The sequence below is a fragment of the Polypterus senegalus genome, chromosome 1 (assembly GCF_016835505.1).
Source record: "Polypterus senegalus isolate Bchr_013 chromosome 1, ASM1683550v1, whole genome shotgun sequence".
Taxonomy (NCBI): domain Eukaryota; kingdom Metazoa; phylum Chordata; class Cladistia; order Polypteriformes; family Polypteridae; genus Polypterus; species Polypterus senegalus.
The window spans coordinates 102,256,089-102,278,594 of NC_053154.1; the positions used below are offsets into that span (position 1 = coordinate 102,256,089).

At 39.8% G+C, this 22,506-nt stretch overlaps 1 protein-coding gene across 3 annotated transcripts in view; it reads right to left on the bottom strand.

Annotated features, from left to right (window-relative positions):
- Positions 1-3,326: 3,326 nt before the first annotated feature.
- Positions 3,327-22,506, bottom strand: part of phf21aa (PHD finger protein 21Aa) — a 72,151-nt gene continuing 52,971 nt past the window's right edge. For 2 of the 3 annotated variants that reach the window (XM_039754726.1, XM_039754733.1), the window contains exons 4-17: positions 17,153-17,218; positions 16,467-16,643; positions 15,941-16,195; positions 15,757-15,843; positions 15,010-15,288; positions 14,647-14,739; positions 12,438-12,489; positions 12,268-12,347; positions 11,076-11,136; positions 8,767-8,789; positions 6,975-7,133; positions 6,689-6,764; positions 6,500-6,603; positions 3,327-6,416 (exon numbers count right to left, since the gene is read on the bottom strand). In XM_039754726.1, the coding sequence (XP_039610660.1) occupies positions 6,180-6,416; positions 6,500-6,603; positions 6,689-6,764; positions 6,975-7,133; positions 8,767-8,789; positions 11,076-11,136; positions 12,268-12,347; positions 12,438-12,489; positions 14,647-14,739; positions 15,010-15,288; positions 15,757-15,843; positions 15,941-16,195; positions 16,467-16,643; positions 17,153-17,218 (1,749 nt within the window). In that variant the 3' untranslated portion in view covers positions 3,327-6,179. The remainder of the gene's footprint in view (positions 6,417-6,499; positions 6,604-6,688; positions 6,765-6,974; positions 7,134-8,766; positions 8,790-11,075; positions 11,137-12,267; positions 12,348-12,437; positions 12,490-14,646; positions 14,740-15,009; positions 15,289-15,756; positions 15,844-15,940; positions 16,196-16,466; positions 16,644-17,152; positions 17,219-22,506) is intronic. The other variant, XM_039754740.1, reaches the window with a different exon arrangement.

Sequence of the window (22,506 nt, forward strand, 5' to 3'; positions counted from 1 at the left end):
CTCAATCATCTGTGGTGATCTGATTTACTTACTGCTAGTTTGTAGCCATTTGTTGGGCCTTCAGCTTTTGTTGTTTGAGGTATGGTGGTGTAGTGGTTGGCACTGCTGCCCCACAGCACAGCTTATACTTTTGGGCACAGGAATCCATCCAGCATAGTTGGCAGACACTTCCTTAGCCTGCAAGGACACTTACAACACATCAGTGCACCATTACAATCCACTCAGAGCCAGTTGAGTTCTCCATCCCCATTGACTTCAATGCATTGAGCAAAGTTCAGCGATGTTCCTGAACAATTCAATGATTTTTACTGAATTTGTGGTGAAGCGCATCGCTAGTGGCCATCACACCACAGCAAAAAATTCTTCCAAAATAACACCTCCACTGTCCATCCCGGGTAATTCTCTAAATGAAGCCCATGGGTCTGCAAAATCATCAGGCTTTATGAATGCGAGGTGCTCCACTAGTTAGGAAAACGAGACAAACTTGTGTGCTTACACGGAGAGTAGAGATCGATTGAATTACTGAGGTGTTAAGTGTTCTTCCTGCTGCTTTTTGTATTCATTTTTATGTATTTTTTTGTCTTAGTAGCGTTGTTTCATGTTTCTGGCCACTTCCTTATGTTGCTCGTATGCAGTGCTTCATCACGGGTTACACAGTCCAAGTTACCCTTTGAGTTCACTCCATTCTATCCATTGCTGCATTTGGCCAACACGGAGTTTATTTAGTCCACAAAATCAAACAACCAAACGGCATGCATTTATAGGAAGCTTGAGAAGTGCTTTTTCATTTGTGTGACAACATAGGCCAAAAACAGCAAACAGTGAGTGGCCTCTTCAGCCAGTTTTTCTCAATCACTTACACGCTATTACCTTATAATAATAACTTATTAACGAAAAATCCCAAACCATACCGAAATCTACCAAAATACAAACTCATTTCCCGAAACTATAAGCACTGTTTGTATATTTTGACACATGATTCAGATTCCTTTCACTTTTTGTGCAAACCTTTACCCATAAATCCTTTCACATGTCATTGGCTTCACTATGTGCTCATTTAGAAAGCACCGGCTTCAATATCATGAACTCAAGTCAGCATGGCAGGAGCACATGTAGCACACAATTGCCCAGCAGCAAACACTACAACTCCAAATTGTTCACACACCAGTCATAGCCTTAGGACAGACAGCCATGGGTCAGTTCACTTGTCTTGGAAAAAGGGATCAACCACCACAGGAAGAAAGAGAAAGAGGACACAGGAGGGGAGGTGGAAGAGGACAAGGAAGAATAAGAGCATGAGTAAGGAGACAAATGGCTTCAAATGAGATTTATGTCTCTATTGGAGACGATGTCCTTGCGCAAACCCGAGTCACTTCACAGTAGTTTCTATAATAAGAGCATTCACAGGAGACCATAGGCAGGTCACTGACATAACGCTCTCTGCTGTATCTTTGGAGTTCTCTGTACTGTTACGTACAATACCTACACCTGCTCTAGCTGTTTGCTCTGTTGGACTGTGTGCTGTCTGAAATGCGCCACTTGACATAGCTACTGTATGTTCCTACTGTAAAATGTATGGTTTTACAGTTAGTACTTGCAGTATTTTGTTTGCCAGAACTGAGAGGTGACCATCTGTTGGAAGTAGAAGAACCCTATTTTCGGAAGCGCAAAAGAGGACAATGATCAATATGATTATTGCCAACAATACAATTTGCTTGCAGGATATACCACAGGGGGTTGATTATTGAAGACCAAGAAATCTTCTGTGGGATTGATGCAGTAAGAATTTCCACAATTCTTTGAAAAAACAGGTTGACGATGAAACAAGCCTGTCATGATCCTGTCAGAAGTATCGTGAAGTACTTCAGCTTAGTTATAGGATGCATTACAGTACTGTACAGCACTACGTAGTGTAGAACAAATTGAATTTTGGACTTCCTTTTTGTGTACTCTAGCAATGTGTTTCAGAGCAGTCGTTTACTGCAGTGTGTGTCGTCTTTTGTAGAGAATCTTTGACATAGAAGCAAGATGCACTCCTTATGATCTCTTCTTTGGTGATGAAGCCTGCTTCAACCTCACCAAGGAGGAGGAGGGTTTGACCATAATTGGTCAATGTCTGTGGCCAGCAAGGGGGTGAACATGACAGTGTGTGCCGCCATCAGCCACCAAGGGGTACTCCACCGACATACCATCCTTGGTCCATACGCCACCATGCTTCTACTAGCTTTCCTCAATGGTCTCCAAGATCATGCATACCAACTGGACCAGAGAGAGCAAGCACAACCAGAGCAGCCATGCTATGTTGTAATTTGGGACAATGTCTGTTTCCATTGGGCTGCTCGGGTTCGTGACTGGTTCCCCAACAGTTCCGGATTCAGCAACATCTTTCTGCCGGCATATTCTCCTTTCCTAAACCCTATAGAGAACGGTCTATGACCGAAAGTCCTACTTTTGTGTTCACCACCTCAAGTGCACGGAGGAAGCTTGTTTGGATATCACAGTTGAGGTTTGCCAGGGATAGATATGCCATACAGGGTTCACCCGCCCACCCCCTGCTGCCATGCCAGGGCTCATATTGTACATGATGTTGATGAGAGTCTCTGGCCTGACCCCAGCAGGGTGCAAGTCTATGTTGTAGTGTACAAGGTTTTGATACAAGATTACACAGTTGTGTGTTTGGAGAGTTTGGTTTTGACCTGGAAGTTTGGGGAGCCGAGTGTACGGTTATGAAATTAGGCCTAGAGGTTTCAAGAAATTTGTCTAAGCAATCAAGAAAAAAACTAGGAAATGCACTTATTTCATAGATGGTTCCAAGAATCTTTAAGATAAAACAAATGGCACAAACCTTTACAGCAGAAAAGAGTGTGTTGGGACAACTACAATATGTGCCGAGAGTTTTTAAGTAAGAAAGATCAAAGTTTTGATTTAAGGTTGTTGCACTCATTAATCATGGTGCTGGTCCTCTGTGCACGTGACAATAATGACCCTGTAACATAATGTCGGTGCAGCCCCCAGGAATCTGCCCTTGCTGGTCAAAGCCCGACATTGAGATCCCCGTAAATGCAAAAAGATGACAAGGGAGACACTGCCTGACAACCACAGCACAGCAGCTCATTCCTGACCTCTCATTCCCCCCTCCATTTTGGAGTAAGATGGCAGTCCGCGTCGCCCTTCATATCTAGTCTGTCCAGACGCCGGTGATTTGTCAAAGATGGGGACTTGCCTGTCTTGATGGCCGTGCCCTTCAAAGCAAACCCAAGGCTGCTCCGGTTCAAACGAGAGCTGAAGTGATGACCCACCATACGAAACCAGTGTTGAAGCAGCCCTTTTGCTTTTTTTTTCTTTTTATTTTATTTAGCAAAATGGTAAAATAAATAAATACAAATTGATCAAATGCTCCTAAATTCCACTTGTCTTTACGTTCTCTAAAGAAATTGCTAAACACTGCATACAAATAACTTAAAAATCACAAGAGGCTCAAATACAGTGGAGAGGTAAAGAAAGTCTGCAGCTCACTAGCAACATTGGGCAAAAAAATAGGATCTGTAACAAAAGAAAGTGGAAAATTAGACACTCTTCAAATCAATAGAAACACTTTTGTACAAGGAATTCTGTAGCCTCACTGTGGTGTAGGGGCACGAAGACCCTCAGCTGGGCATGGCCTGGTTCAAATAGAAAAAGTTGGGGGTTAAAGGTGGCACTGAAGGATTTGGGCCTGAAACAAAATGCAGGCATGAGGGGAAGGGAAGTGGCATACAACTGGACGTGACCCCCCGTTCTGACTTCAATGGGTCTAACATCAGTAATGCAGCCTCTCCAACTTCTGTGCATAACACCAATGGACCATGCATATGTAAAGCTGACCCTCTATATGAGACCAAAAAGCCCATACTAGCAACTCCTCTCCAGTCTCATATTAGGCAGTGCCCCCCAAATAATGTAGAGGACTCCCAAAAGCCCCCAATTCAATTTGTTACTTGGCTCCTGTGCTGAGCACCACATCTTGACGTTTTAACTAAAGACTTGGATGCTTTTGCTCACGTACGGTTTTCTAGAACTAAAGATGCATAGCTTGCTGTCTTGTGATGGAGTGAGCAGTGCAGGATGGAAGTCCAAACTCGCCCGTGTCCCCTCATCCAAATAAAGATGCATAGATAGCAAAATGTAACTTCAGCCTGGCACCAATGGATCTGCAGCCTCTTGGAGCCCAGAAGTGGGTGCACCACATACAGCCCATAGAGGCTGGACTGGCATGAGGAGAGTGTACTGGCCAGCCTAATAAGGGAGTGATGACAACTAGGCGTCTGTGTGGCACTGAACACCTTCAAATTGGCATGGCATTGGATGTGGTGCCAAATTCTAATGACTCCTGCCCAGCCTAAATGACAGTCAACCATTCCTTTCGTCTTAATTGAAAAATAAAAGCTAGGGTGCTGAAGTCAAGCAAAAGAAATGTAAAGCCACACAGATGCCTTAGGTTGCCTATGCTGACCTTTACATGGGTTTCAGTTTGATCAGTTTAGTGGCCAAGGCTTGGACACCACTAGACATTGGGGTGGGGGAACTGCAGTGCTGCAGACTGCCCTGCTTGTAATAGCAGCAGAAAAAGATGGCGTCCCTTGAAGACACACATCCCTCTGCCGATAAAGGAGAAAAACTGTGACGCACGGACTACCACGTGGAGTGAATGGACACTCTGAGCCAGCCTGCACTACCAACCCCTAGAGATGCACATGCCTATCAGAACAGCACACCCTTAGCCAAAATACTGAAGTAGCCCTTAATGACCATAGATGTACAAGACCCGTGGGTAGTGGCCATCCCATTCATATTTCACTGGAAGCTGTAACCAGACCGGTGTACAGGTGCATTTCATTGATTACACAAGATGGCAAAATTAAACCCCCATTCCCTGGTACCTCAGCCAACGTGATAAAGTATGCAAGATATGTTATGTGGTAGTGCTTCAGAAGCTGCCTGCCAACCCTACCACCCTCCCCCCCCTTAACCAACTGAACAAAACTGGGCAGGCAACAAATTGATCTGGAATTGTAAATACCGGCCTTACTGTTAACAGTGACCAGCTAAATCTTGTAAGGCACTGCTAAGAGCGAGTAGGGACACCACCCAGGTTTGTCAGTAAAGCTACCCCCCCCACCTCTTAAAGTGACCAGAATTGATTTGCCACCTTCATGCCTGGCGCTTCAGAAGTTCCAAAGTGTGTTTAATGCCCACTTCCCCTCTTGCTGCTTCTCTCCATGAAGGATTTGAATTTGCAGTGTTTTTTTTTCTTTTTTTCTCTGTTTTTATGTAAAAGAACGTGTCCCTGCTGTATTGGTACAGAGCAGCATTTGGCAGTTCACAATCAGACAGCCTTAAGTCCATTTTGTCCAACCTCTCCAGCTCTGATAGGTTTTGATAGAAACTCAGGAAACAGAAAAGCACTTTGTTCCATTTTCCTTAAACATTTTTTTTTTTAACACAAGGAAGACCTGAATATTTTTCCTATTTAAAATAAATACTCCTCAGAAATAAATCTTTTCAAGACACACATTTTGCAGTTGGTGCCTGAAATGCTCATTCACAACTGAGGACTGCCTCTTATTTAAAATTAGTCACTGTGTAGGCCCCTAATGATGCAAGCTGCACTGCCTTCCTGGCAAAGGGCCGATGAGAAACCTCGGTGATGTCCTGCCAGGGACATTGAACTGCCCCGGCCTTGCAGGATCTTGACACGTTGAGTCGGGATGTTCTCCCCTGTACCTCCACTGTTAGCAGTGGCATTCCAGTCTAGTTGTACTTTTGTGAAATACTGTGTTCTCAAAGTGCCATCCTCTCTGCACTGTTCTCCTGGTTTCCATGGCAAGTAACAGTCTTTGGATTTGGACATGATGAGCGAGTCCCCGAATCAGGGTGATCTCCCTTGCAGTCCTGACAACCTCTGGAGGCACACACTGGCGTGATGTGTTTTAATTGGCATGACGCTAGTACAAAAGCTCTTGTGCCCTCCCCCCCACACCCCAAAGCTGGCACTCTGGATGTGATTCTACCATTAACACAGTACACAACAACAACAAAAATATATATATATATATATATGTATATATATTGATTGGCAACTTGGGCACCGCCAGGTGCATGTGGGTGATCATCCTCCGGTCCAGTGGTCCTGCAATCTGTTATTTGATGTCACCAGAACTATTGCAGTTCACTGTTGTAGGCTGACAAGGCTCTGAGGTTTTGTTGTTGTTGTTGTTGACACAATCTGTGCCATTTGCAATCCCTTCCAAGTCAAGCTCGTCAGACTTACTGAGGTCAATGCCCTGTATAAGGCGAATCAATCGTTTGACCTTCTCTAAAGAGGTCTGCATCTCCTTTTGTCTTGCCAGGATTGTGTTCTTTGTCTCCATACATTTCTAGAGATGGACAACAAGAAAGCAGTTGGTTACTTTTGAGCAAACGAGATACAGGGCCCCTCAAATGTTAAAGCTATGCTCACCGTTATTGAGCTGCTCAGCTGTTTGACTCTCTGCTCCAGTTGCTCCCTCTCCTGCTTCAGGTCTGTACTCCACTTTATTAGCTTCTGTTTCTCTTCTTCTTTAGCTAAATATAAACACAACGAATGAGGCAAAATGAAAAGAGACGTGCATTTAGAGGTCTGGAGAAATGGGCGGCTAGATGCACATACCTGCTTTATAGGCAATGTAAGAGTGCACGATAGCAAGTGTCCCAGGCCATGGAATTGCTTCTTCTTTTTTCAGAATCTGGAGATCAGCACAATAGATTTTTACTTACAGTCTCAAACAGCTGCTTACATTTGCCAGTCTAATGGGGCAACCTGTCAAATACCTGTATAGACTTTATATAGTTTAAGTACTTTACATTTTACTTTCCCATGCTCAATGGTATTATACGTTTGCCTGAATGACAGCAGAAAAAGGTTTACCCTGGAGCAACCTAAAACACACACATACCTGATCCTGACACTTAGGACAGATCCACATGCCCTTTGGGATGGTCTTTAGTGGTGGTTCCAGACAGTCTAGATGGTACACGCGTGAACAAGTGTCACACATTAGCAGCTGACCACTTCTCCTACAAACGCTGCAGAAATCCTCATGGATGTCTCCTTGCTGGAAAAAAAAAACGGGCACAGTCAATGTCCACTTCATGACAGTAGCAGATACATTCAGTTATCTCTTCTTCCTCAAACTGGGATTGGTAGACAATGAGGTGCCTTGTCACCACTAGATGTGCGTCACATTTGTTCTGGTTGCATTCTAGGACTGTTATGCTTACTAAGGGGACTACTGCCTTAGATTCACGTATGTCACTCCTCGCAAAGAAGGACACTTCAACAATAACGTATGCTGTGCAAAAGCAGATTATGCTCTCGTCTCTCCTGTAACTGAATGGTCTCCCTTGACATAACAATTTCTTTAGAAATAAGATACTTTTGGGTGGGGGCGGAGTGCTGTATTCTGTGTTTTGAGTTGTCCTTAGATCATATTATTATAATTACATTTTTCTGATTGGGTTGTTGTTTGCTATTATATTTTTCTTTCTAAATAAAAAAAAGAAATGACTGCCACTTCTATTTATTCAGTAACAAGAAATATGACACAGCTCTGAGTAAGTAGGCGTTCACAAAAAGCTACACGCATTTTTCAAAGTTTAGCAGGAATGCTGAATCACTGGTTATTTTTGTATCCAGTAATAATCCTGTAATTAGGAAAAGAGAAGCCCAGTTAATCAATGCACTTCAATAGCCTACCCAGAATCATGGCAGCACTTTGACGATACTGCCCTCAGAACAGTTTTTGACGCTACTGGACTAAGCAGTGTGGTGTATGGCCGGCCGTTCATCCCGTCCAATACCCCCAAGCCGCCAGGTGGAGGTCTCCTTGCAGCATGGAAGTGGCCCAAAGACCAGCAGGGCATCATGGACATTGGAGTCTTTATACACAGCCCTGCTGGATACGTTTACTTGCCTTACGCCCCGGAAGTACGTCCGAGTCACATGGACAAGGGGAACGACGTGCTTCCGGGGTGAAGAAAAGGACTTTTGATCTGACCCGGAAGTGATACAAGATCACATGGACTGGGGATTGGAACACTTCTGGGTCAGGGACTATAAAAGGATTGTGGGAGCTCCCAGACGGCGAGCTGAGCTGGGTGGAAGGGTGGCAACGCATCTGGGAGTGGAGGAATTGTTTATTGTATTGGTAGTGATTTTTTTAATGAGTATTGTGGAGGAGAGGGTGCTTTTGCACTGTTGATTAATAAAAAGTCACACTTTTGGATTTTTATCTGGTGTCTGGCATCTTAGACAAGGGTTCAAGGGAACGGTAGTCCCCCTATCTGTCACAGTAGACATTTTCAAGTGTCTGTGTAGCAAGGAGGCGAGGGCCTCTCCAGCAGTTATAAGAAGGAGGAGGAGGAGGAGGTTAGGAGCGCGCACTGCCACACCCGCCACATGACAAACCACCTCAGAATCTTAAAATAGGACCTGACCGCAGCTGTGCATCTAGTGACATATCAGTACCACACTGGTCTAAAATCCATGACGCTTAGCTTTCGGTTTAACAGCCACACAGGCAGGCTTGCAATGCAAGTCTGAGTACGCGTCTCCCAGTGTATCTGAAAGCTGGGGTGGCACATGGGTGAATTACAATATACAGCAACTGTCTACATCGCCTAGTCTGGAGCTGGAGTTCCTTAACAAAGAAGGCTCAACTTGGTGAACTAGCAAGAATAAGAACATACCTTAGTCAAGGAATCTTCATTGGCTGGCATGGAATTAAAAAGGGGGGGAGAGAGAAAAAGGAAAAATTAAAATTAACAACCTTCTAGAATTCTTCCTCTGTGGTGAATGAGACAGGCTTATAGTGCCTCCTCACAACTTCATCTCATTCACAAAACAATAGAATTCATCAATTATTAACATTTCAGTTACAGATCTAGTATTAAAAAGTAAACCATGCTCTACCATCTCTTTTGACATTCAATTGAAACCAGTTTATAAAAAACTCATTTTCTAAGGTAATCTGTGGATATTTCTATAGCATCAACAAATTTTAGGAACATAAACAAGCACAGATTTACTCTCATATTAACACAAACACACACTCATATTTCTACAATTATGGTAATCTCAGTGTTAGCTTGTTGAATGACTGGCTAATCTGAACTGTCTGTGTTTTTTTGTAATGCTACCATCTGTCCAGCTTTATGCTTTGCACAATATAGAAAATTCATCATTTTTGTTAAATCAGAAATAATGCACACACATTTCATATGGTGTTAGTGTTTACCCAAACAAGAATGCTCAAACAGTAATCCAGGCAAGTATAGAAGATCTCAGGTTTATACAAATGTTTTTAAAATTTAATTTTGTCAAATGAACTTTGTGTTTACTATGTATGCAGCAATGACGTTCCTCACTGTTTAGTACGTCACTGTGCTCTCTGTATTTAATAAGCATAGCACCCATGTAAAGAACCTTCTTATGACATAACCTTTCATATAAAATGTTTTATTCACTTATTAGTGGTGGGGTGTTGTACCGTGTTAGTCATTATGGATGCAATGAGAAGTCAAGCAAAATGACAACATTTATTGGCTAACTGAACAGTTTACAATAGCAAGCTTTCAAGGCATCTCGGGCCTCTTCTTTAGGCAGGTTGTAACACTTCTGAAGAAGAGGCCTGAGTTGCCTTGAAATCTTGCATATTGTAAACTGTTCAGTTAGCCAATAAATGTTGTCATTTTGCTTGACTTCTTATTATTCACTTATTGCTACTGCTTCTTTAATTGATTGGTCTTCTTTTTATATATTTTATACAGTCTTGCTTTTTGTTTTCACTGTTATGCTGCATCAGTCTGTGAGAAACTATTTATTGGGCTCTGCCAGGAGAAACACTGAGAGTTTTTTGTTTCCACAGATTTCTAGCAAAAGGGTGGCAAAGTTCCTATTTAAACAAAACATTGGTTTATTGCACCACAAAGTGTTACCACACCCTGCCACTTGAAAACCCCACAACTCCTGGACCACAGATACACTAAAGCATGTACCCCAAATTCTGACCTGCTTAACTCTAGGACTTTTGAGCTGCAGTACTCCATGATATTTTACCTCTAAACATGTGCCTGCTCCGACAGCACCTGAAGAAGGCCTTTTGGGTTGGAGCACCAAAAGCATCTCAGCTACAAATGAGAATTCCTACCATTGTGTCTGCATGAATTCTGCCAAATTCCAATGAGGTTTCCTCAGCAGAGCCGGACGTGGACTGTCCACTGAATGATCGATTAGTTACATTATAATGTGTGCTGTGGTTAGTTTTTGTTGTTTTGTTTTTCATTGTGGCCATGAGGGTGGCAGTGTAAGTGTAACAACCCTTCCACAGTACATTTCTGAACAGTGAAATGGGCCCATTTGTGGTCAACACTGCAACTTTATCGATTCATCTGCCTGAGTTCTAAATATGACCTTGGGTGTTATCCATACACAATCTGCACAAACTCCATGTGTCTCTATGGGTTTTCTTCCAGCATTCCCAAAAATATGTGCATTAGGTTAACTAGTGATTTCATATTTGCCCCAAAATAGCAGGATTGTAGGTTTGTGTGCCTATTGGTTCCAACAATCAGCCCAGCATTGCTGCAAATAGGCTTCAGCACCCTGAGACCATGAATTGGATACAGCAGGATGGAGAATGTTACACATGTTACATTTCACACTGGGAGTAACACAGAGTTGCAAATTATCTGTAGCCAAAAAATGCTGGGGGTTTTCTGACACTATTTTACGCCAGTCTATACTATAAATGGAGTGATGCAAGAGAGAGATTTTCTTGTCAGATGTCTGACTAAACACACAAATGTAGGACCAAGTCAGAAGTGCACGGGATATTAATGTGACCTATTTTAGAATGTCACATTCAGCCTGCCCAGGTTTGTTATTTGCCATGGGCCCATTGCTGCCACAAAAGGTTTTGCTGCTTTCCAGGACACTAAAAGGGATTAAGCAGGTTTTGAAAATGTTGTTTTTCGAATTCATGTCTGCAGATACTGACCTCTCTTCCTTGTCCCAGGATGCACTGGGGTGTTCAGGTAAGTGACAGCACTCTTCTTTCGCTGTGAACCAAAAAAGGAAAATATGTGTTTTGGTGTATGCTGCTCTACTCACACAACAGCTCTCTTATAAGCTCAGTCCACTTGAATCGCTCATAATGCCAAAACTAAATCCATCGTGTCCTGCTTCACTGTATGCTCATATAAAAGACATACGGTAAAAGTTTCACCACTTGGTTGCATTATTCTAGAAGCGAGTTTTAACTTAATTTAACATTCACACAGACCACACACTGACTGCATCACACAGAATAAATGAAAATCTTTTTACTGAGCAACCCCAACCATTTTTTCACGCCATACACTTCAAATCGGCCTATCTAATTTAGGAATGCTATAAACTCAACCTACTGGATAAATTACTTGTTAACTGACAGCTTTATATCTGAGCTCAATTTTATAGGGAAAAAACACAAATGCAGTAGATTAGCATTTAATTGTTATTATTTATAAGCAAGTAACATGCAAATAAAATTGCTCACTTGACATTCTTGATGAAGAGTTACACCGGAGGTCCTATCCACCAAAAAGGCGGCTCCACACAGATTATAAAAGCATAATACTTCTAAGCACTTTCTACACAACCATGTTTTAAAAGCAGCTTTACTGCCGCACATTATAAATAACAGCCTTGTCCCAGTGATACTGAATGTTTATTCTGTAAATACTTTTCAATTTTATAAAATTATTTTCAAATGTAATGCAAATTGGAATGAAAGCCTCAGTGAAAAAAATTAACAAATTACTGTCATTAGTTCAACATTTCACATTTTACATTTTTTCTTCCTCTTTACATTAAGTAATTGATTTTTATAGAACTGCCAGAAATGACAAAAGTTACCAGAGTATTATGGCTGACATCGGGGGCTTCAACTTTGCTTTCTCTTGAGTGCCACAACCTAAAACTAGATAGGGGTACCTGACCTAATGGCTACTGAGAGTACAAGTGCTATCTGTCTTGCTCAAAAATCAGAACAGTGTCAAGCTACTTAAAATAGAAAAAAGCCACAAATTGACTTCCTTCATGGTGAGCTTTTAAGGCTTAGAGTTGGCCTCTTTAAAACTGAATGCTTCAGCCATGCTAGATTCTTATCTTCTACTTTATAAATAGTCATACATTCACATTTTCATTACCTCTGGCTCAAACACTGCCCCACTGTACACTGGATTGGCCGTTGTTCTCCTCTTCCGCTCTTGTCTCCGACTTTGAATTTCTGTTGAATGGGGAAAAGAAGAAAAAACAGACTGACATAACACGTCTGGAGGGTTGCTCTTCATCTGTCTCATTTGTCAGGTGGACCTACCTTCTAAATGGTCATGCGTCACCAGGCCTAAAGACACCATAAACGCAAGTTTCTAGGAGAAAGGAAAAATAAAAGAAACTTGGTCACTTTAAAAGTAGGGATGTCATAAGAACTATTATTTCTGTAATACCTGGACACCAAAGTTCTGAAAACACAACAGTAACCGCTTTTCTGCAGGATCAATTGTACAGAGAAAATCGGTACTGCAAGTTCACAAATTACAATAATAAATAATAAAATGTGGTGATGATACAGAACCGCATATCAAGGGAAGAGAATTTGAGCACATAAACGCAGGAATCAAAAAAAAAAACCAAAAAACACACACACACAGGCGCATGTTACGTTACTGCCACTTTTATCCCATTTCAGAATTAGTACAGAAATGGATATGTGTATGCTTTGAGAGTGGCATAATGTTACTGATCAAATGAGATGTAATCATTTAACTTATGCTAAATAGTCTCCTACAGAGTTCGGACAAATGAACAAAGGCTTTGCGTTCATTCTCTAATCATAATCAGCACTTTTAGACATGTGCATTAGTCCAAGCATCCGTCCACTTTTTAACAAGCTTATACAGTTTAGGGTCACATTGGGGGTCTCTGATACCTCACATACATCTTCAGTTATGCATATAGGACCCTGGGATGTGGGAGGACTGTTAATGCAAACAACAGCTGTAACAAGAAAACACTGAGACAAAATTCAAACAAAGTGGCTATCTGGTATGTCTGCATTGACACTGACATGAGTGGCTCCAAGTTTTAATAACAAAATGAAATTTATTTTGTGTTTCAATGCTTCAAAGATCATGGCTCATCATTCTATTAATATGACATATACTTAACAGAATTAACAGACACAACATCGCTTAAAACACACACTTCATAGGACAAGGAAAACGGTTTAGTGTTTTCTGTACAGTATGTTAAATACAAATCTAAAAACACTGAATTTGTATCATTCGTTTGGCTTTCAAATGCAATCTAATGTTCTGGAGTATAACCTGTAAATAAAAGTACACTTCACACAGTTGAATGCTACACTGAAGAATGTAATGCTGTGTCAACAGTTTGAATGTTTGTGTACAGGTAATGACAGCCCAAGTCATTTTCTAATTCTGGATTTGTGCAATGGTATAAGATACAATAACATGTGATCACTCGTGTAAGAAACCATAGAAAACATCAAAACAGAGACTGTCTTACAGGGGTTCTAAAATAAAGGATTAATGTAAAACTGACAAGACTGATGCCGCACAGGAAGCTTTAAAGTTTTGACAAATGTTATAATAATTAAAAAAAAAAAAACAAATTAGGGCCAGATTTGCAATTAAAACAATAGGAGTTTCTGACATTAGAAAACTGAATGAATTTGACTCATCCATTAACTATTACTCTTTAATAATATTTTTTTAACCAGTTAATGATGCAAATATAAATCTTACAATAGGAAATATTACATTCCTAACAGACTGGTTCATTGACAAGCCAGATTTGAAAAGTATGTTGTTAGAAAAACAGCTCTAAAGAGTTTGTTGAAATGGTGGCACACACGTGCACATGTGAGGCAGCTTAAGGACTCCGATGGTGGCAATTACCAGACAACCCAGGGGTTGGCGCTGTGGGCTAATGACCTCACTGCAGTACAGAAGATTGATAGCCACTCCACCACTGACGTCACTTCCGTCTTCCTCCATCCTGAATCTGACCTTTCCTGCCGAGTTACCACATAACCCGGAACTGGCAATGTTGGCTTCAGTTCTGTTTTGAGCACTTGTCTAAAAAGGACGCACTCGCAAACTGCTGCATCTTTTTTATTTTGCGTTTTCTATTTCTCTAATAGAAATCTCTTTAACATTTATTGTGTCGCCTCTTTACAATGGAAATATCCAGAATTATTTGGAATTCTCTAATTCAACAGTACATGTATAATAATGTTTGAATTGTTATAATTAGTGTGGAGTTTAAACAGTATTTTTGTGTTACTGGAAAGAAAGTGTTAGGTAATAAATGTAGAGTGTGAACATGCAAAGATGCTGTGATATCAAAAGTTATCGAGTATCATAACATTTCACTGGTATTGATATCAAATACAAATATTATGGTATTGTGACATTCCTATTCTAAAGAGGTATGAATTTCTTTGCAAATGCATCACCATTGTTCACACAAAACCTGCCTGTGTAGACCCTAGCATACTATACCTGTGGGTTCTCTTCTCGTTTTGGCTTTGGAGGTGGAGATGAAGAGACACTCTGTGGAGCCTTATCTTCTGTTCCCTCCTGAGCTTTAACATTCTGTAAAGAAAAGCGCATTTTGAAATAAGTTCATAATATAAATCTCACTTTCTTGAGATGTGAAACCTTAATGAATTACAATGGAAAATGGTATGAAAGTGTTACCTGCTCACTAGCCATCTTCACAGTGCAATTACCTACCTGTCTATGGGTGTTTAAGAATGAGATTCTATACCTAGGACCAACAGGATCACTTACACCTTCCCTAAGTAATGAAATCACCATTAAACTTGGCAAAAGAACTATATGACTTAAGAGCCAAGGACTTGCCTTTGCTTCCGTTGTGGTCTTGCTGACCTGCAATGTCTGTGGTCCTGCAAGTCGTGTTCCAGGGGAGGTGATGACGATGCCTGTCAGCTGGGCGGTACCACAAGGCTGTCCATTCATAATACGCACTTGGTGAATGGGGCCCGTAGCTGAAGGTAGGGACGTGGTGGTGAGTTTTGTGGTGAGCATCACTGGCCTCTGGAGAAGCTGGGGAGCAGCTAACATAGGTGGAGGGGCAGGAGCAATAGGTACATTGTTGGGCGTTACAGGCTTTGGCCGCACCTAGGAAGCAAAATATTTGACATGATGCATATATTGCCCATGACGACAGTTTTCAAACATTACCTGCATTGTAATTCCATTAAAAAAAATAAAACCAAAAATATTCTGCACAGCTACATTAAACTTTTGTTTTTTTATAATGTGTGACTTTTAAAAACTACTAGAAACAAACATGGCACTTTGATTTTCAAGTCTTGTGCCAGTATGACTCTGGTCAGTCAAAAGTTAAAGAATATTTCTAATAGTCCAGATTTCATTTTCTTTATTTAACATGTATCTAGCATTAACAATGAGAACAGTCTGAATGTAAGAATAAGATTATAATTGAAGCTGTACATCATACATGAGCAAAATGTTACTAACAAAAAAGAAAAAGTTAATGACACTGGTCAGCCAAACCTCTATTATTTTTTTTCCTTCTTTTGATAAAAAGAGAACAATGAATTTAGAAAAAAGGTCATGACAGACCTGTGGAAGGAAGTTGGGCCGTGGCGTCAAACGAGGTGGAGTGAACTGAGGAACTTTTATTGGCTGAGGAGTTGCTGATGCCTGAACCTATAGAAAAGACTACATTTAGTTGGTGCTGGCAGAGACAGTCTGAACAGTTAAAGATAAAGTCAAGCCCCTAGGTGGTCTCTCCCTCCTTACTCACCAGAGCCATAGCACTTTTTGCCACTATTCGGACAGCCTCTGCCCCCGGACTAGCCAGTTTGCTGGATGTCTGAAGGTTCATTGGCGTCGTTTGTGAATCCAGATTGAGGGGAGACTTTTGTGTGTTGCCAACACCTGTGACCATGGCTACAGTTGGTCTCTGTGCTACCACAGAGACTGGTATTGAAGGGGTAGCAGGTTTTAGCACCAGAGGTAGAGTTTTTGCAGCAACAACTGGAGACACTGTCAGAGTCTTCTGGATGCAAAAAAAGAGGAAAGGGAAATAAAGAAACAGATAAACAAAAAACTGAAAGGCAGAAATTGTTCAACTTAAAGAAACAACACAGGGCTAAAATGTTCCTGACAGATTCAAGTTTTCATTTTGAGTTATGTGTTTGATATTCCTGCTATATAAAACCTGTTTGCCAGTCAGGAAATAGTGAGCTAGTAAGGCAAAAAGGCAGTACTTTGAGTCTATTGGGATAAACTAAGAAGCCAAATGCTGACGTGGAGAAGGAGAAATGTACCTGCTGTGATGGCAGTGACTGTGTGAGTTGTATTGAGGATGGAGCAGAGGGGTTTTCCTCAGATGTTGGCAGGCTTTGCACTTTCACTTTACTCTCAGAAATTAGTTGTGACTGTAACTTTATTTCTGGCTGCTCTTGCTTCATTAAGTCCTTTCGAAGCTGCTCCACAACTTTTTTCTGCAAGAAAAGAAGATTTAGTTAGAAGTCTCCCTTGCAGGATTCATTCCAAGTAATACATTCCAGACACATATGCTTTCTCTTACCTAATCACTGTCACCAAGTGGAAGTCAAACATCCAAAGTCATGTGATGTACACTTGGGTATGTATACTTGGTGATGTCCAGCAGATAATGAAAAAAGAATGTGAGCACCTGAACACTCATGAAATCTGTGTTTCCGTATAAGAACAGTGTTTATGGCATGTGCTGGGATGACTTCGAACTTGAGATGCATTGGCAGCTTTGTACAGAATGGGTTAGTTTTGCTTTCATCACTCTTGAACATATTTCTTCTAGTTATATTAAATGCTATGCACCATTACCTATTTCATCCATACATTCTGACCTGTTCTCTTTGAGACACAATAACATACTTCCTGAATGACATTCAGCAACATCATATCTACTCCTTCCTTAAAATTGCTACATCCTTACCTCTATGGCTATAGTGCTGCAAATATCACATACCTGTTTTTCACTTAGTGCTGTAATCTTTGCTTGAAGTTCATGCAGCTGCTTTTTCAAATCTGCATTCTGTTATAAAAAAAAAATAACAGTGAGGTGCGAGATCAGTCAGAGGACAGCTTGCAGTTCTTTTTAATAACAGATGAAACCAGTTACAAGAAAGTGGCCAAGATCTTCAAAGATTATGAACTTGGAGACTAAAACTAAAACTGTCACTACAAGCCCTACTAGTGAAACTGAAAGCAACCTGACATGTCAGGCACAATGCAGTACCTGAAGCGAACTACAACAAATAGTCAACTCTGCAGTCTTGACCAAACAGTGCACCACTGCTCTTTTTGCTAGCAGTTGTCCTACAAAATAGCTTTTCAAGTTGCTTCTGTTTTTATTCCACCATTGTCATCCAATACCTATACCAGATCTTCCGAGGACCACAAAGGCCATGTTTTGAAGCAACAATACCCTCTATATTGCCTACATAAATGTGCAGCACCTCAAATAGAAGACAAATCTGTCTTTTTTTTTCCTTAAAGAACAACTGATGTTTGGGCAGTTTTGATGACAACAGGCCCATTCAGCCCAAGCTTGTCAATTATATTCATCTAATTTCTTCAAAATGACCTAAAGTCCTATGGTTTGCCATACTACTATGTAGCTTACTCCATGTGTCTATGGCTGTGTGTGTGATAAAATGCTTTTTAACCGGTATGTGAAATCAGCCCTAAACAAGTCTGAATTTGGCTCCCCATGTTCTCATCGAAGAAGTTACTTTAAAATGACAGCTGAGATTCATCATACTAATCACCTTCATAATTTAAAATGTTTCAATTATGTCACCTTTTTATTTCCATTTGCTCCATTAAACTAAAAAGGCCAGCTCCTTCAAGTATTCCTCATCTCCCTCATGGTCACAATCCTAGAATGAGCGTGGTTGCTCTCCTCTGGAGTTTATCTAGCACTGCTAAGTGTTTTTTATAATATGTAAACCAAACCCGCCCACCGCACTCCAGGTGAGGCCTCACAAGTATGTTATACAGACTAAGTAAAACCTTCCTTGACTTATACTCCAGATGTCATGCCATAAAACATCTATTAGCCTTCTTAATCGCTTCTATACACTGTATGAGCTGTAAGGAGTCTACAAGGGCTCCTAGGTTCTTCTAATAAGGTGTAAATTCACATTTTAAACTGTCCTTTGTGTATTCGAATCAAACATTTTTTTTACTTCTTACATGTAATACTTTGCAGTTACTTAGATTCAATTTCATCTGCAATAAATCTGCCAAAGCCTATATGCTGCCTGGGGCTCTCTGCAGCGATGTGCTGCTTCTATTTTATCCACCATTCTATCTAGTTTGTATCTTCTGCAAACTTAAATCATTTTGTTAATTATATTCATATTCAGATCATTTATGTATATCGAAAGGAGTAGAAGCTCCAGCACTTGAAACTGAGGGACACCACTGTCAGCATCATGTACTTCTGAAAACATTCCTCTCACCGTAACCCTTTGCTTCTGGTGCTAAAACCAATTTGGTACACACCTGCACTTCATGACCTGAACTCCTGCTTGTTTAGTTCGATTTCTAGCCCCTCATGTGAGACCTTATGAAAAGTTTTTGATAAGATAAATAATGCCATATGCACGTCTTCCTCATAGAATATTAGCATATTAGTGAAGCATGATCTCCCAGAAATAAGTCAATGCTGACAACTCACACACAGTTTTATATAATGGGCTAACATTTGCTAGTTTCCATATTTTAAGAGTTCACCTCATTCTCTGTGATTTTAGCAAAATACATGTTAATTATTTATATACAGTATGATATACTCACTAACCTCTTTAGGCATGCTAGGACAAATACTATCTGGTTCTAGTGATTTGTTTGATTTCAGCTTTTAATTGAAGCAGAACTTCTCTAGCTAGAATTTCCAATGTACTAAGAACCTCTTTGCTATTCCTTGTAACTGCTGGGAGGAGATGTGTCAACTTCACATGTCAAAACTTAAGAAAAATGCTGATTTAGAGCACATTTCTAATCTTTCAGAAAATGGGAAGATATTTCATTTCAAAGCACTTTGAGCTACTGTTTGTATGAAAATGTGCTATATAAATAAATGTTGTTGTTCAGTGACACTGGCTTTACTAGTATCTAGCTGTTGTAATAAAAAAGATAACATGAAAGAAACACTTAGGGAAAAGAAAACTGTTGTACTTTACACAAAAAAAATACTAAAAGTATGTTTTACATCAGAAATAAGAAATGTCACATAAGTCTCATAAGAAACATGTAATTTAAGCTAATTCAATATGTTATTTTGTTAATGTTCAGTTTTTCACTGTTCATTGTGCTTCACATGTCTGTTTATGGGTATCATCTATTATGCTTAACAACTTTTTGCACCAAACCCTTTCTTCTAATTGACTGTACTGCTGATGCATTTGCAGAGGAAACAAGCAGACTCCCGTTGTCCTCCTCTCCCTGAACTGTTCTTGTAGATGGCTTTATACCAACTGAAGTACAAATCGGTTTTACTGGAAGGGCATCCAATTCAGACTGTACTGGGATAAAATAATTTGCTATCCTTGGCAAAGAAATTCATGTTTTCAATGCCATCATATCCCCTTGTGGTAAAGCACTGTTAGAAAACCACATAAAGAGTGGCACAGCCCCTCGGCATTATTTAATTACCCATGATTAATATGCCTCCAGGTTTTCTTAATTCTAAATACTGTTCCCTTATTTGTAGTTACTTAGAAAATGAGATACATGGTAGTTTGTAAGAATGCCCCGCACAAAACAATCAAATCAAAATATAAATTTTTTCCACATTTCACTACAGGAAATCTTATTATAATATAGGAAATATTAGTATTAAGCCAGACCTCAGTAAAATATAATAAATGGAAAATCTATTGAGGGTATTACTGGCTTATGTTTAGTTATTTTCAATCTTATTATAAGGTGATAGTAATGATGCTATGTACCAGAATATATAAAATAGGTTTTCATCGAAATAAACACTGAACAATCATATGCAGTACTTCCGTTTTAGTAAAACATTGTTAATCTCTGATTTTATTAAAAATTCTTTATATATAACACACAAATCCTAAGAGAAATAATGAGTACCAGTTTCCTGGTGCCAAAAAGAAAGCAACGCCTGCACTACTTTATGATGCTGCAGAGAATGACCACCGAGATGATTACAAGACAAAACTGATCAGAAGTGTGATTTTGAAGTTTCCACAAAGCCTCAAATGATCTAACTACATCACTGGGAGGATGGCAGTGGGGTGGGTTGGGTTGGGTTGGGGGAGAGGAGTTCTTGTAATCTTGAAGAATGTTTTGCAGCAGTCACAAGAAATTATAAGCAGGCAAGTTAAAGTGTGTCAGTTGCTACCACCTCACATGCTTGACTTTATTAGTACAGCCAAAAAAGCTGTACTCTTCCATCTACTTCTCTTATACACAAACATCAAAAAAGCAAAAAAAATATTCTTGGTAAGCATGTTTAAATTAAGATGCATCGAAAAAGAAACAAGTTAATAATTAAGCCATCCATTTTTGAGCGTGCTTTTTCATGTAAAACCCAATTTTATCAGTAAGTGATATGTTGAGAAGTTGAAAAGCTAGGAGTTACACATGGAAACACATTACATTGTGGACATGAACATCTTCTTGCACTGTACCTCATTGTGATTTTCATCATGCAGGTCATTACCAAACTTTATTTAAGAAATTTGCAGTGATTAAATATAATAAATATATGAGGGTAAATAAAAAAAAAGGCAATTTGAAAATGACATGGTAACCACAATGGATAGCAGTTGACGCCAGTAACACATTCACGATGGCCTATAGGTAATTTGCATATGCACAGCACAGCGCTTTTCCATTAATCTAGCTGAAGCCAAGGTTAAATGAACACTGAAGCTCTACCATTTTTGAATAATGACTCAGTGCAATTTTCTGGGCAGATCAAGCAAAACCTGCTGAAATTCACCAAAGAACATTGCGTAAGTATGCACCTGAAAACAGCATGGCTCAACAAAAAGTTTATGAATAGTTAGAAAGGTTTAAAGCAGGAAAGCTTGATTTGGTAGACTATCAGCATCACGCAAATGAGACAATTGACATGGCAAAGAAGTGAATTCTTAAAATCAGAAGAAAATTAATAAAAAGAACAAATGGAGACATTTGGGGTTAAAAGTATAAAAAGGGTTTAAGGACCAATCAATTTTCTATATTTTCTAGTCTTATGCAGAGTAGTTGGGCACTACGAGTCAATGTTCTAAATATCATGTAAAAATGAAATAAGAGAACAATGCTGCCAACTCATTAAAAAGACTGATTTGACCCGGATTAATAAATCATTTAAAAAACAGAAGCAACATTCACAACAGTGCTCAAGTTTAACAGTCACTGTATCAGAGCAGAAACAGAATTGAAAACTTTGTAAAGATTCTTACCTTGGAAAAAAAATATTAAAGACAAATCAATGCCTTTAGTTTTTTTTTGGGGTAATGCTAATTTAAAAGAACTACTGTAGTATTCTGTTGCCAAATTATTTTCATTCTACTTAACACAATATTATCAGCTTTTCCAAATAATATGTCGTGTGGACCTTAGTGACTGGTTCATTTTATTGGGTGGAGGGGAAATTACCTTTTGTCCTCATTTGCTGGTCATCAGGATAACACAGGCATGTTTAAAATCATACATAAATAACCAGTGAGCAGATCTGACAGGATCCTCATAAATCTATTAGCTCCAATTAATATGGCTCTGCTGGTCAAAAATCCTCTACATCTTCAAACTATTCTGGTCATAATTATATATTTCAGCACTGAGTCCGGTAGTCTTCTGAAAACTACTCCTGCTGTGGGCTGATTCACATTCTACTGTGCAATACCAGTGGCACTTGTGTTTCTGAAGTTTGAAAATTGTGTCAAATGTAAATTTAAATTTCATTCAATAAAATTAAGGATAAAATTCTAGATTTGTAAACCGAGGAATAAAATAGCACCTTCTACTGCACCATGCCAGTACTTGCAAACTCATCTTTGTGTGGGGCTTTAATCATGACTTAACAGCTTCAGAATGGACATTTTCTCATTATATCTACAGTTAGCAGTGTGACAACTGACTTGTAAAGTACACAATACATGAATTCTCTGAAGGAGGAAAAAAAAAAAAAAGTCCAGAAATTACGTAACAGAAAAGTACAAACCCCTCTCCCCACACTGATATTTCTCGAGATATTTCTCAGAAAAAAAAACGAGCAATTATGAAATGTGGGTGCATCCATTTCTTTAACAGAGCTCTAAATATGAAAAAATGCATATGCAC